Source organism: Spinacia oleracea, chromosome 6 (genome assembly GCF_020520425.1).
Source record: "Spinacia oleracea cultivar Varoflay chromosome 6, BTI_SOV_V1, whole genome shotgun sequence".
NCBI classification, from domain to species: Eukaryota; Viridiplantae; Streptophyta; class Magnoliopsida; order Caryophyllales; family Amaranthaceae; genus Spinacia; species Spinacia oleracea.
Window position 1 is genome coordinate 123,015,976 of NC_079492.1, and position 14,636 is coordinate 123,030,611.

A 14,636-nucleotide genomic window follows, 5' to 3' on the forward strand; every position below is an offset into this window, starting at 1 on the left:
CATATTGGGCCAAAGTAAAATAAAAAAAAGGCCGAGGTCTTGGCCTGAATTTTACCACAGTCAACAAAACATCCGAGTGTGTGACGAAAAGTCACCCGCCAGGCCGTCAACCCAAACAAAACGGAAAACGAGGAAACCGAAGTGCCACCGCCACTTCAAGTTTCATCGCCGGAAAACTCTCTCCGGCCATCGGAATCTGAAAATTCTTCAGCAAATTTGGTCGCTGTTAGTAAAAACCATAGACTCACACGAACTCGGAACACCCAATACGATGAAAGTAGTGCGTTCACAGAGATGGGCATACCTTCGTATCATCGTCGGCACCATTTCTGGCGGCCTATTAGGGTTTTACGTTATGCATCGTGCTGAAATCAGCTACAAGGTTCATCCTCTTCTTTTGATTCTCTCCTTTTCTTCGAATGTGATTGATTATTTTGTTGATTTTGAATTAATTTTGGGGGGTTTTGATTTGGGATTGCAGGCGAAATGGGAAGAGAGGTTGAAGAAGTACGAAGAGGAGAAAATGAGGAGAGAGACAACCGAATTTGAAGCTGACAATACTGTTTATTTTTCTGATGATCAACAAAATGGTAATGAACAACATGAGCTTTGAAGCAGTTTGCAAGTTTTCTTTATGTTGAATCTGTTTATTTGGATAAAAATTGTATGATTATCATTATTATCAAATGATTCAAGCAAGTAATACATGAGATTTTTCTCTATGCTAAGTAATTCTGAAAGTTGGCAATACATTTGCGAGTATATCAACTATAACTAGTATTGATTTGAATTGCATTGTACAATGATGATAGCAAATGTTGAATGTAGTAGTAGATTATCTTGTGTGGCTTAAGGAAGATGAATTTGCAAGTTCGTCTGATGGATCCCAATCCAAAGACAATGAGAATATCTTTGAGAGTGTCATTGAAACCTCGGACATAGATGGTCTAGAATTCATGTCTCGGTCGACACATCTGTTGCCTAATTGAGCCATTGTGTATGCCAAATCCAAGGGGTACTCCCTTCCTAGATTAGAATCTATGAATTCCATTAGTTTCTCCCTCACATTTTCCCCCTCGAACACTTTTCGTATTACCATAAACAACATATCATCTGCACCTCCCTTGTTAGTTCCTGATGGTTTTACTGCTGGTTTTCCTGACATGAGCTCAAGAAGTACAACCCCGAAAGCAAACACGTCTAGTTTGGTTGTCACTGCCCCGTTTTCTATGTACTCGGGGGCTAAGTAACCGTGAGTTCCAACCACGTGTTTGGTTAAGTGTAATTCCCCGTTTTCACTTTCGTCTTGGAAAGTTCTTGCTAGCCCGAAATTTGTGATCTTTGCACGGAAGTGGTTGTCTAAGAGTACATTGCTACTCTTGAGATTCTTGTGGATGTAAGGAGGGTGAATATAGCTATGCAAGTAGTTCAGGGAATCAGCTATGTTACAGGCTATTTGGACCCTTTGTTTCCAACTAAGAACAGGCGGGGAGAGCAAATCGTTATCTTCAGATTGGAGCTTCTTTTGGTGAAAAATCCAGTTGTCTAGTGAACCATTCTCAGCATACTCAAATACCAAGTAAGTATTTCCCTCATGTGTGCAATACCCAGACAACCGAGTTATGTTGGAGTGGTTGATATACTTCAAAATATTGATCTCATCATTAGGAACATTACCTTTCAAGATCTTGACTGCAGCTTCATCACCGTTGAATTCGCCTCTATACATTGAGCCCTTAATCCTATTTCCCTCACTAAAATTCCCGGTTGCTTTCTCTATTTCCTTGAATTTGTAAACCGTCAATGACCCAATCGCAAGCCTCAACCCATCCAAATCAACAGACGATGATCTTGTGCTGATGTGACTAGTGGTATAAGATACAGGCGTGGGTGTAAAAAAGGATGATGATTCAGAAACTTTCTCACCTTTCTCCGCGATCTTAAATATAGGAAGCGGCTTCTTCTTTGAAGGACGGATTAGGAATAACCAAACTAGGAACGAACCAAGACCAAGCACCAAAACCCCAGCTCCAATCCCAATTCCTATAAACACCCCGTTGTTGGAAGAAGTACCACCACCACCATTATCAGGACTAACAGGAGGAGAATCAGATTGAGGAGGCAGAACAGGTGGAACCAAGGGAAGGTTTATATGAGTAGGAGCAGATGTTAGAGGCACTAAAATCGGTGTAAAAGGAAAGATAACATCATCAACTCTGAGCTCATTAGCGTCCAAAACAGTCTGTACATCAGCCCCAAACATATCAGCAATGTGAGAGATAGTATCACCCCAGGTAACAATGTAGGATAGCAGATACTGAGACCTGTATCGACTCACCTGCCGATCAGTAGGGCAGGCACATCTGAGAGGCACCAAAAGCTCATCCCCAATTTGGAGGTTGGTGATGTTGAAATTGTTCTGAGCTATCATAGCTTGGCATGTGGTTAACCCCTGATAAGTGTTATTTGCCATTGAGAAATAGGTTTCACCCATGTTCTGCAGCCTGTAACGCCCATTATGTTGGTAATAACTAGTGTTGCGGCTTCTTGTCCTGCTGCAGGAGCAGGGTACAGGGACAATGATCATCCTTCCTTCAGGGATAGGGTCCAACTCTGAGATGTTGTTGAGCTGGCCGATGGCGGAGGCGCTGGAGTTAAGGAGGAAGGCGATGTTCGGGGGCGTATTGTTAGGCGGTAGTGACCGGAAAGTGACATAGGATGTGCATGACCTGTTTCCATTGCATTGGAAACCATATGTGTTGTTGGAGTTGTTGTTACAGTCTAACTGGTTGTTGTTGACATATGTTTGTTGCGAATTCGATTTCCATATCTGCAATTGTAGAGTTGTGAATATGATTAGCAGCAAAACTAATGGAGATTTCTTCATGGTTGAGGAACTTCAGAATTTCAGAATTTGGGTGTTGAGTTGAGCTGAAAGATTGGGGATATTGCTAGTTGCTAATAAAGTAATAATGGTATTTATTGGTGTGCGGGGTCCTTTTTGTCTTTTACAAGCATTGTTGAAAAACGACTACATGTGTGATTTTTAATCATATCTCTTGTTGTCCCAATTTATACGGAGTTAGTACTCTGGAAACTCAATTATGCAAATGATGCTCAAATACTTTATGCTAGTTAATTAAATTCAAAAGGTATAATTAAAAGTCAAAATTTTAAGGTTTATTGTATGAAAAATGTTATGCTATAGTTGAATAAAGTCTAATTATTGATTTGAAAATTATTGGATACTTCGTATAATGGAAGGAATCAATTCATTATACCTATAATTATTAAGAGAAGTAGAAAAAGACATTGAAGATGAAATTGAAGAATAAAAATCTCTCAAGGTCTTATGACTTTGGTGGAGCTTGATTTGATTTAATATCGGAGTACTAAGTAATTTTTAGGCCCTGATAATATCCCAGGTTTTTACATGAACCATGGACTTGTTGGTTTTATGTATGAAATATATTCATGGTTGAATAAATATTTTATATAAGCCCGATCCTTCTTTCTCAAAATAATGAATAATAAAATACAACTGAAGATTTATTATTTGGCATTAATTTTTATGATTAGATTAATTACTACAAGTGCATGCTTTTTTTTGGAGGTCACGATAATGATTCTAAATCTCAAATGAATCTACTCGATCCAGTTTAGTATACAAAGTGTCTTCTGGATAGGAGTGAAGAGGGGTGAGGATTCCAAATATTTCTAGCGGGGTTTGCTATTACAATTCACGAAGTTGGTAGATTTAGTGGGGAACTCATCTTGTTACTTGGAGATTATAAGGTCGAGCCTCATTCGCTGCAGAATGCTAAGCAGTGGCGCAAGAGATATGTATTTGTTAAGTAAAATTCTTCTTACCTAAAAAAATTCACAAACTACAATTTCAAGTAATACATAAATAAATAACACAATTTAACAAGATACGAGTATATAAATTATAAGGAAAGTCTGAATTTAATCATGATTATTGGAATCATGAGTTTCGTAATGCAAAAATAAAATATATAAATTAGGAGTATAGTATTATGTTGTCAACATTAACCAGTTTATAATAATGAAACAGCAATTATAATGTGGTATGGAATAAATTATGGGGTAGGCAGAAATAATAGAGGGGGGGTGTGACGCGTTATTGTGCATTGACTTGACTCTGTCTTGCAAACCCAAAAGTAATAAAATGCGTATGGGCCTGGGTAATAAGAGCAACCCCAACTCCAATTGTTACGAACTTTTATATTGTCTTATATAAAAGATTACTTTGGTGTCATACTTCGTATAAGTTAAGCAGTGGAATTAATTAGTTAATTAATGAAATCAATTAGTTAAGAAATGAAACAATTAGTTAAACAATGAAATTAATTAGTTAACCAATGGAACCCGTTAATGACAGTAAAACCAATTAGTTAAACAATCGGAGTGGTCTTTTCGGTAAGACATTCTTACAAAAAAAGTTGTCGATATTTTGTTGGGTGCGAATGAGTCATAAGAGACAAGCAAATTACAAATAGAAAATAGAGATAATGGATAAAAAAAATATATAAAATAGGTAGAGAGAAACCATGCAACAATTTGTATTCATGAACAACAAAAAGAAAACCATGTTGAGTCAAGGAGTGCTTGACATGTGGCAAATGAAAACCAATTTTTTTATTTAATAATTGCAAAATAGATGGTGGAAAAGTGATGCATACTTGTAAAATTTTGATGTTTGTAAAATATGCTCAAATGTTATTGTTGTTGATAAGAGAGAAAAACTAAAATATTACTTCGTGTATTTTATTAGTTTGAATTCAAAACTGTTGGTATTCGCTAAATATGTTCTAATAAGATTTATTGTACACAAACCTTTAAATTTAACCACAACGCCAAGACTTTTTGGTTGGGCTAATAAGAATATGGTTTATTGGTATGAAACTATGAACCACGGCTTAAAAGACGTTTATCAGTATTTGACAATTGACTATTTGTTGCAGCATTCTAGGCAGAGACGCATATATGATTCAAAGAGGAGATAACCAAATGTGTATTTGGCACTTGCCTTTTTGACTTGACTCCTTCAATATTTCTTTGTGGAAACTAGGACGTACGCAATAAAAGTCATGACACTTTCTTCAAATTGAAGTGGCTACGCTAGTGAATTTTGTATGTTACACCCCCCCCCCCCCACTTGTTATTGTGTTTGTTAGGTAAGAGAATGTTTATTTTTTCACTTTGTTTTAAGAGTTAGATCAGCTGAAAAATATATAGAAAATAAATTAAAAAACATAATTAATTTTTTTACAATAATACATTTTTGGAAAAGCGTATTCCGTCAAAAGAAAGGTAAATTTGCCAAATACAATCTAATAAAGTTCTCTATTTGCCAATTACAACCTCAAATTTCTAATTTTGTCAATTACAACCATTGGCGGACCCAGCTAAGGGCCAGGAGGGGCACGTGCCACCCACGAAAAAAAAAAAAACTGAAAATTGATATGTGACAACCTTGAATACCGCATATATAAAAGGATCAATACCGTAATTTGTCAAAGTGGTCAGCAGAGAATGATGAATTAAGCTTCAGTGCCTCTATGGTCCCGGGTTCGATACCTACGTTGGGCCATCCTTTGCGTATTTTTTTTCCTTCTTAACTTATTTGTCATTTTTTGGGTTCTTTTCAACTAGTTTTCTTTCTTCCTATTGGTCAATGATTTTCTACTATCAATAAACATCAATTGTAATTTTTTTTTACATTAAAGCACTTCTTTCTTTCACCTCTTTAATTAGGCTATATTTTCTTTCTTCTACAAAAAGTCTACTTCAATAACAATAAATAATTTCCTTTACCTACTACGGAGTATTCTATCACATTAATCATCTTCTTTTTTGTACATAATTTTATAGACTTTTAGTGATACATTTACAAAAAAAAGAAAAAGTTCTCAATCAATTTGAACTTTGTGTTATCTAGAATCAACTTATACGAATTTAACATCATAAAACAATCTAAGTGTACCCACTTTTTTAGTTTTATACAAAAATTATTATATTGTCTTTTTATATACTACGGAGTAGCAACTATATTTTTTGGACTATATTTTTTTTCTTCAAAAAATCCAATTCGATAAGAATAAATACTTTCCTTTAACTACTACGGGATATTCTATCACAATAGTTACTTCATTTTTTTACATTATTTTTGAAAAAGTTTCATTTTTAGTAATACATTATTTACAAAAAGGTTCTCAATCTATTTGAACTTTGTGATGTCTAGAATCAACTATACGAATTTAACACCATAAAAAAAAAAATCCTGTGAGTTACCCACTTGTTTTATTTTATACAAAAAATTATTATAATGTATTTTTATATACGGAATAACAATTATTCGTATAGCTTTTGTGCCACCCCTGACTCGGGATCCGCCACTGATTACAACCTTAAATTTGTACATCTATTTTAAATTACAACCCGAAACCGTTTTCCGACAAAAATCACTGGAAAATAATGTCATAACGTATTAAAAAAAATTATGAAATACATAATATCTGTAAAAAATAAAAAAAATCGATTAACTTTTTTTTTAATTCTTATTTATCGATTTAATTATTTTTTTAAGAAAAAATGTAACTATTTTTTTTAATAACATTATGACATCATCTTTCGGTGATTTTTGCCGGAAAATAATTTCTGGTTGTAATTTAAAATAGATGTACTCCGTATAAGTTTAAGGTTATAATTGGCAAAAATAGAAATTTGAGTTTGTAATTGGCAAATAGAGAATTTTATTGGGTTGTATTTGACAAATTTTGCCAAAAGAAATCTAAACATTTCACATTGGTTTGGTTTTAATATCTAAAAAATAATGAGAAGGTGTTACAACATGGAATTAATATGGAGTTCGTATACTAGCATTATCCTAATATAAACAAAGTTTAATTAAGTTATACAATAAAATCAAATGCGCCATAGAATTACACAACTTATACCAACATAATAATATAATATCATATATATATATCCGAAATGTCGATAACCGTACTCAACATATAGTACGGATATGCAGACAATGATGAACGAGAGTAGTATCGATCTAATTAATCTAACAATAAAAATAAGATTAAATTGAATGAAGCTTAGAAGATGAAGATCAGCAAAGTCGGTTTCGGTTTCGGTTTCGGTTTCGGTTTCGAAGATTCTCCTGTTCCAGAGCCCAGAATGCAACGTTATCCCTTAAACACTGCATGATGATACTACACTCTTTAGGGTAATCCCTTTTTTTAATCAACTCCAATGTAGCCTCATCATAAGTTTCCTTAGCAAAAGTACACGCCCTTTTACAAGAATTCATAATATCATAGTAAAAGACAGACAAATTCAATGCTAAACCCAAGCGTGCCGGATGACCAACCGACAAATTAGCCACTGCTATGGCCATTCCTTCCTCATAAGCTTTCAAGGATTGATCAGCAGCTTCGTCCCTCTCATCACCAGATTTGATTTCTGCTAGGTACCGATAATTATCGGCTTTCATGTTTAAGTAAAAGACGGAAGATTCAGTGGTTGAAGCAAAAGGAAGAAGGTGATCATCAATCATCTTAATTGCATCGTTACAGTGATCAGTAATCTCCGATTCGATTTTAAGGCGATAATCTCGAATACGCATTAAGTTCGTCTGGTCTTTTTCCTCCTTCTCCAGATCACAGAAGGTTCTCCGAGATTCTCTCTTAGGTCCGATGACATTCTTGTACGCTGTAGAGAGAAAATTACGCTCTTCATCTGTGAATTCCATGTCGAATTTAGCCAATTTCTTCATTGCTTCAGCCATATCGGGGTAGCGATTGGCAGATAGGGCGGCCTTAGCGAGGTACACGGTGAAGTAACGATCATTGAGAGTAGCCATGAGAGCAGAGAGCAGAGATCGAGAAAGAGATGACAGAGTTAGGGTTTTGGAGGGGTTTTGGAATTTTGAAGGAACTTTGTTTTCAAGAATAGTTGGGAAGTGATCAGATACAAGATCAGAATTTAAATATATAGTTGAAGATTAAGAATTCGAAATTGAGTAGAATATGGTTTTGTAGTTTCCCGAATTTCCATATTATTGCCAGAGTAATCGAAATTGAGTAGAATATGGTTTTGTAGTTTCCCAAATTTCCATATTGTGAGAGTAGTTTTATTAGGATTAGGGAACTTTTTTTTTTTAGTGGATTCTATTTCTGGTTAACATAATTTCTAAATGCAGAAAAAAAATTCTCTTGGAAAAATTTAAAAGGTCAAAACTACCCTTTACCGCTTGATTAAAAAAAATACAAAACAAAATATCCTTATCTTCAGTAATCGTACCTAAAATATGAAAATATGAAACTCGTAACTACCGCATGTCCGCATGTACTAAACTTTAAAATTTGTAAAGGTCGTCGACCAACAACGACTAAATTCTTGAATTAAATTTGGACCGTCGATTGATTTCCATTAAATTTAGACCGTTCACTTAATTTATCTTTATAAGACTTGTTTGCCTACAATTAAAAAATAACTTATTTATATTTAATGTGTGCGTCAACTTTTAATATTAAACTAGTGTGGCTCGGGCGATGCCCCGTTTGCTACATTGATCGAATAGTTAATTCTAGATTCTTCTTGAGCTCAATATAATTTGACCAAAATACATGTATTCCATGAAGTGAAAATCATTCATTAAATTCGTTAAATATACAAACACACTGTATCATTTATCATGCCAAATATATTTTCAATTAAATCATCTTAATTACAGTTTGTATAATTTGTTTTATAGTGGAAAATACCAAATTAGATAAAGGCATGACATTTATGTAGTTAATGTTTATGAGACTCATGACATCTTTCTTCATGGTTGTCCTAATGCTTTAAATATTATTTTTATTGCAAAATAGTCATAGAAAATAAAGTCACATCAAAATTTAGTTGTTTTAGACTTCATGTTAACATTTATTTATAAATTAATGTGAAGAAATAAACCAAAATTAATGGTTGGTTAAGATGGTAATGAGAGTTACCATCCATGCTTGAGGTTTGGTGTTCGAACCTCGTTGTATTAATTTTTAGATGTCCATGACATGTGACATAACACTAGGTGAGTGGATGGCGTGATGTAAGGAGGATAGTACTACGTGACGCATCGATATTATTCACAACGCTTTTTAATATATTAGTATAGATATCAAGTCCCTATAAAATGTGTAATTATCATCTTCTTCTTCGATTATTTTCCTGCAAAAAGAATGTCCATCCTATCATCATCTTCAAAATAAATAAAATTGTCCATCATCTTTTAAAAGAAATTAAAATTATTCATATGTTTCATTCATATATTGTTTTCTTCCTCAACCATCAATCCATCGTCTTCTTTCTCGGTCACATTCTATCCATCGGCTACATTATTCTCGAAGAAACATTAAAGCCTAACTAAAACATGATCATTAATATCATAACCAACTAAACATTAGTAAATCTGCCTAAGTTTGGGATGAAGGGATTATAGTAACGTGTTCTTTATATGATTAGAAAAAAATAACATACTCCATCCATATATAATAAATGGTGCACTTGACCAGCACAAAGTTTAAAGAGGGTGAGTTAATTTTATTAAAATAAAAATACAAGTGGGTAAGTGAAGGTATTAAGGTATTCAAATAATGTAAAAGTTAATGAGAAATAAAATGAAGGTATTCAAGTCCCTTTTGTTGAATCGTCATTTCAGAGAATGTACTAATTTGTTCGAACATAGTATGAAGTTGATTGAATGCCCCTCTTGGATGGTGAAGATCGTACATATTTATCGAGAAGGCAATCGAGCGGCGGACTGACTTGCAAACCAAGGAGTCACTCAACGCATTAGACTACAAATTTTATCTTCAGCACATGTAGAACTAAGTAGAATAATTAGGGAGGATGCTATGGGAGTTACTACTCCTCGATTAGTCCCTATGTAGTTTGTTCGTTCTGTTTGTTGTCTTTTCTGTTCTTTTTTTTTTTACTGCCTTTGCCTCATAAGAATCAAAAAAAACATTAAGGTATATAAATGATTCACAATAAGTATCAATATAATTCGTCTATCATTATACAAAAATTTAAATGCACTTTTGAGTTAATGCATTCTAAAATCAATGTACACTATAAAATCTTATAAATTACATTAGCATAATACGATTAGATATCATTTTTTTTTTCAAACTTCCATTAACGTTGTTTGAAAAACTCAATTGATTCGTGACGGAAAGACAAAACTAAAGCGGAATATTAATTATTTTGTTTTATTAAATAATTAAACTGAAAACACTATATCTGATATTTTTTAATGACTTTTTGTAACACCCCGACAATTCCCTTTTTCTAAAATAACCTTTTATAAATATAACTATAGAGAATTATCAAAGTAATATCGCCCGTGTAAAAACGTAACGACTTATTCAGAATTTTGCAGCGGAAAACAGAAACTAACTTTTAGGTTTATAAATAATCGATTACATATTAAGTCCCAAAACCAATTAACGGAAATAAGGAAATACGAATAGTACGACAATTTCAAATCCAAATTAACAAAACCAAATCACTTAACAAAACAAATCTAATTACAAGCTCTCTAATCCCGATCCCAATGATGCATCATCTTCAAACCTGTAGATGGGCAACGCTTATTGATCCTTAGAGACTGCTCACCAAAGATGGGTCATCACAGGATCAATAAGGCATAGCCATGATCAACACACACAAACAAAGCACGTAATCAGCAAAGCTGAGTACTACATACTAAAACAATAATAATCCTAACATGATACTATTAAACGAACAACCCTAACATGATACTAATGAACATAAATAAGGGCTGAAAAAACATGATAATTTGACGACCATACTTGACTAGACTAGGTAATATTATTTTGGTTGAAATAGACAATGGACCGAGTTGTCCATCCAGAAATCTTCACTAAGGAAGACGAGGTACGGGCGCGACTCCGTAACCTCAGTGACCTGCGATATCGAGGAACGTTTGAATAAAAATAGAACACGGTGATCAATCCGGTCCCAGAAAAGGCCATGGGCTACCACCATGAACCCCAACTCCTGTTTGTCTGTCACTTTAGACGTGCACAGTCTAAAGCTATTGCTACTCAGTTTCACTTTACATGATTTACAAATTGAGACTCTGTTATGACTCAACAATCACATAAGGCATACAATCCACATTTGTTCACAACTGCTTTTATCTTGGAATTAAGTAAGTGATCATAAACGCATCAATCAAGACTCATTCCAATTAATCCAACCTTTCCTTTAACCATGATCAACCCCTGTATATGGATATAAGGTTTCAACTTACTAAACAAGGTCCACAACCCTCATAAAGTAGTGAAAAGCTAAAAAGGGAACAACGATCGATCGATCCAAACCAACATATATAGAATAATCTAGTGTTCCCAACCAACATGTTTGCATCAATCATCTATACTAACATGTTATAATTCTCATAATGCAATATAGGTTCAATATGTCCATCCAACAGTATTAAACATGCAATTTCAACCTGACCAAGTTCATCAACAATATCAACATAACCAAGTTCATCAACAATCTCAACATAACCAAGTTCATCAACAATTTCAACATGGTTTCAACAAATAGCACACATTCCAAGCACACGGGTATGTACGTACCTTGTGTAAACAAACTGCAATACCACTTTAATGAATTTAAAAGTCGCCTACAAAGAATTCTCCGCCTAAAAACAGCCAATAAAATTCCCCAATCAATTTCTAACAATTTACAGCAACACTAACGTACTCTAAACACATCCCAAACGTATTTAGAACATTCTCCAATATCGAAACTTAACTAATTAACCTCCAAGCATAACAATAATTATATTAAGAATTGAAATTCGTTGAAAACTCTTCAAAACATCATACTTTAAATTTCCGGCAATATAAAGTCGTTTAAAGCTTTACCAAAACCAAATTATAATGCTTAGAGTATAAAAATAATAGTTTTAGTAATTCCTAATTGTTCTACCATGGTTTAAAACTATTAAAGCCTTGAAATTCATGCCTTAAATAATTCAAACTCTTATTTCAATCAAATTATGAAATATGAAAATTAATAATTCAATTATGCAATATTAAAATCTGAAATTCATAAATAAATCACAAAAATCATAAATTTAATTCAATCAAAACATAAATTAAATTAATAACATTTAATTAAAACATTTAATTTACTTAGAGTTTAAGAAATAACCAAATCAAGAAGAGAGTGAAGAGAAAGGGCGCCGGCTGGGCAGGGAACGGCGGAGGCCACGGCGGTGCAGCGCGGGTGCAGGAGTGCGGTGCGGCACGACTGTCAGGTGGCAGCGACGGTGGTGGTTGTGCTGATGGTGAAGCAAGAAAAGAAGAAAGGGGAGGATGCTTGCGTGCGTGGAGGAGAAAGGAGGGAGACCGACCGAGGTTGGGCGGTGCAGCAGCAGACACAGTCAGCAGAGGTCAGTGGAGCCACCGGTGGTTGCGCGACAAGGTGATGGTGGCTGGTGGTGCTTCGCAAAACAGAAAGTCTGTGAGGAGGAAAGAAATAACACGAAAGAGAGAGAAAGAAGGTGAGAAGGGAGGGGAAGCTTACCGGACGGCGATGCCGGTGGTGGTTGCAGGTGGCTGGTGGCGGCGGCGCAACAAAGAGGGTTTGGGCAGGGCCGGTCCTGACATTTTAGGGGCCCAGGGCGAATCACGATAAGGGGTCTTGAGGGGGCCCTTATATATGGTGCGAGGTCTTAAAATATCCACCGTATGTACATATTACATATGGCATTTCGAGTATATTTATTTCTTCTTTAAATATTTGAACCATATTTAACAACACATATGAATATACAATGCCATATTTTACGTATTTATTAATGACACAATGTTTAAAAATTTACACGTACTACGTATTTTTTAATGACACAATATTTTATAAAATTTGCACATAAATATTTCGTTTATAGAACCCATAAAAATAAGTCCATTTAAAGAAGAAGAGGATTAATATCAAAATAAACAGAGAAAATCAAAACGTCCAAAAAATGTTAACAAATTTTCAGCTATTGGGTTCCGTACCCCTGTTGTTTGGAAGACTTTTAATATGATTCGACCAACTAGCCACTAGCATTCTATGATTAATATTTGTGTTTATAATCTATTTAACGTATAACACAGTTGTATATTTTGGGCCCTTTGTCCTCGGGGGCCCTGGGCGACCGCCCCTCAATTCAACCCCCAGGGCCGGGTCTGGGTTTGGGTGTTTGTTGGTTCACATGGATTGTTGAAGGAGAGAGAGTTTGTTGTTTTTGTTTTTACGTAAAATTGAAGGAGAGGAAAGGAGAGAGTTTTGGGTTTATTATTTTGGGCTTCACCCAATTGGGCTAGGAATAGGATTTAGTTTAGCATTTGAATTCAACACCGCTTAGGATTATTTTCCAAATTCAATCGTGTTTTCGTAATTCAAGTTCTTTTCGACATAAAATTCTAAAATTATTTTTTGATTTCATAAATCGTTAAAAATATTTGAAATGCATTTAAATAAAATAAATATACATTCAATATATATATTTATTACTAAAATTCATAAATTTCATTTAAATATAATTAATTAAACGTTAAAATATATTAATAACTTTATAGATTTACGGGGGATTACACTTTTTTAAAAGTTAACTGAAAAATTATACTCCGTATATGATTTTTTCCTTTTAATTGAAAAATTAATAATGTTTCTTTGATTAAACTAGAAAATTATACGGAGTATCTAATTTGTTTTATTTAGAATGAAAAATTATATCTGATGTTTTATTAAACTTATTTTATATCTGGTTTAATTTATATCTGAATTTTTTTGTGGAAAAAATTGACCTCAATTCTTTTTACAAACAACACACTTTTTCCTTTTTGACGAAAAAGAAAGTAGATATATAAAACCTAAGAATTAGGAAAGAATCCTACATATATTTATGGAATCATCTTACTTAACGACAACTACATATAGGCTTATGTAATGTTGCTTACAAAATTATTACAAAAGTCTTGGTTAATCGCATAAAACCGGGATCCTGGCCCTGCTTATTTCAAACACTCAATGAAGTTTTGTCCCGGGGCGACAAATTACAGACAATATTGTCATTGTCCAGGAAGTTATTCACACCATGAAAAGAAAGCAGGGAAACAAAGGACTTATGGCCATCAAAATAGACTTCGAAAAGGCTTATGATCGACCGCCTAAGATGGGCCTTTATCCATGATACTCTACTCCAAATGAATCTGCCTACTCTTCTGGTAAATGTTATAATGAGTTGCATAACTACTTCCTCACTCAAGGCGTTATGGAACGACGAGCCCACAGAAAGCTTCATCCCTCACGAGGTATATGACAAGGAGACCCCTTATCCCCGTACTTGTTTATCATGTGTATGGAGCGTCTCTACCAAACCATTGAGGAGGCTATCATTGAGAAAAAAATGGAAGCCTATTCGAGCAAGCCGAGATGGCCTATTACTCTCAAATTTATTATTTGCAGACGACATAATTTTTTTTGCTGAAGCAAGCCACGAGCAGGCATCAGTAATAAATCAATGCTTGGGC

The 14,636-nt window shown here is 34.3% G+C and overlaps 3 protein-coding genes across 4 annotated transcripts; 1 reads left to right on the forward strand and 2 right to left on the reverse strand.

The window, feature by feature from the left end:
* Positions 1–25: 25 nt before the first annotated feature.
* LOC130462567 (uncharacterized) lies at positions 26–750 on the forward strand. The gene is made up of 2 exons (XM_056831078.1): positions 26–382; positions 482–750. Exons 1-2 carry the CDS (start codon positions 272–274, stop codon positions 611–613), a joined length of 243 nt encoding a protein of 80 aa, XP_056687056.1. The 5' UTR covers positions 26–271; the 3' UTR covers positions 614–750.
* On the reverse strand, positions 647–3,036 carry LOC110795441 (protein LYK5). Of its 2 annotated transcripts, XM_022000450.2 has the most exons (2): positions 2,339–3,020; positions 647–2,242 (listed from the first exon to the last, which is right to left on the reverse strand). In XM_022000450.2, exons 1-2 carry the CDS (start codon positions 2,885–2,887, stop codon positions 836–838), a joined length of 1,956 nt encoding a protein of 651 aa, XP_021856142.2. In that variant the 5' UTR covers positions 2,888–3,020; the 3' UTR covers positions 647–835. The 2 variants fall into 2 exon arrangements, with proteins under 2 accessions (XP_021856142.2, XP_021856141.2); XM_022000449.2 differs by having other exon boundaries at positions 647–3,036.
* A 3,938-nt stretch (positions 3,037–6,974) lies between these two features.
* LOC110795440 (14-3-3-like protein GF14 omicron) lies at positions 6,975–8,175 on the reverse strand. Its single transcript, XM_022000448.2, has one exon. The coding sequence runs from the start codon at positions 7,892–7,894 to the stop codon at positions 7,142–7,144; it is 753 nt and encodes a 250-aa protein (XP_021856140.1). The 5' UTR covers positions 7,895–8,175; the 3' UTR covers positions 6,975–7,141.
* Positions 8,176–14,636: the final 6,461 nt, after the last annotated feature.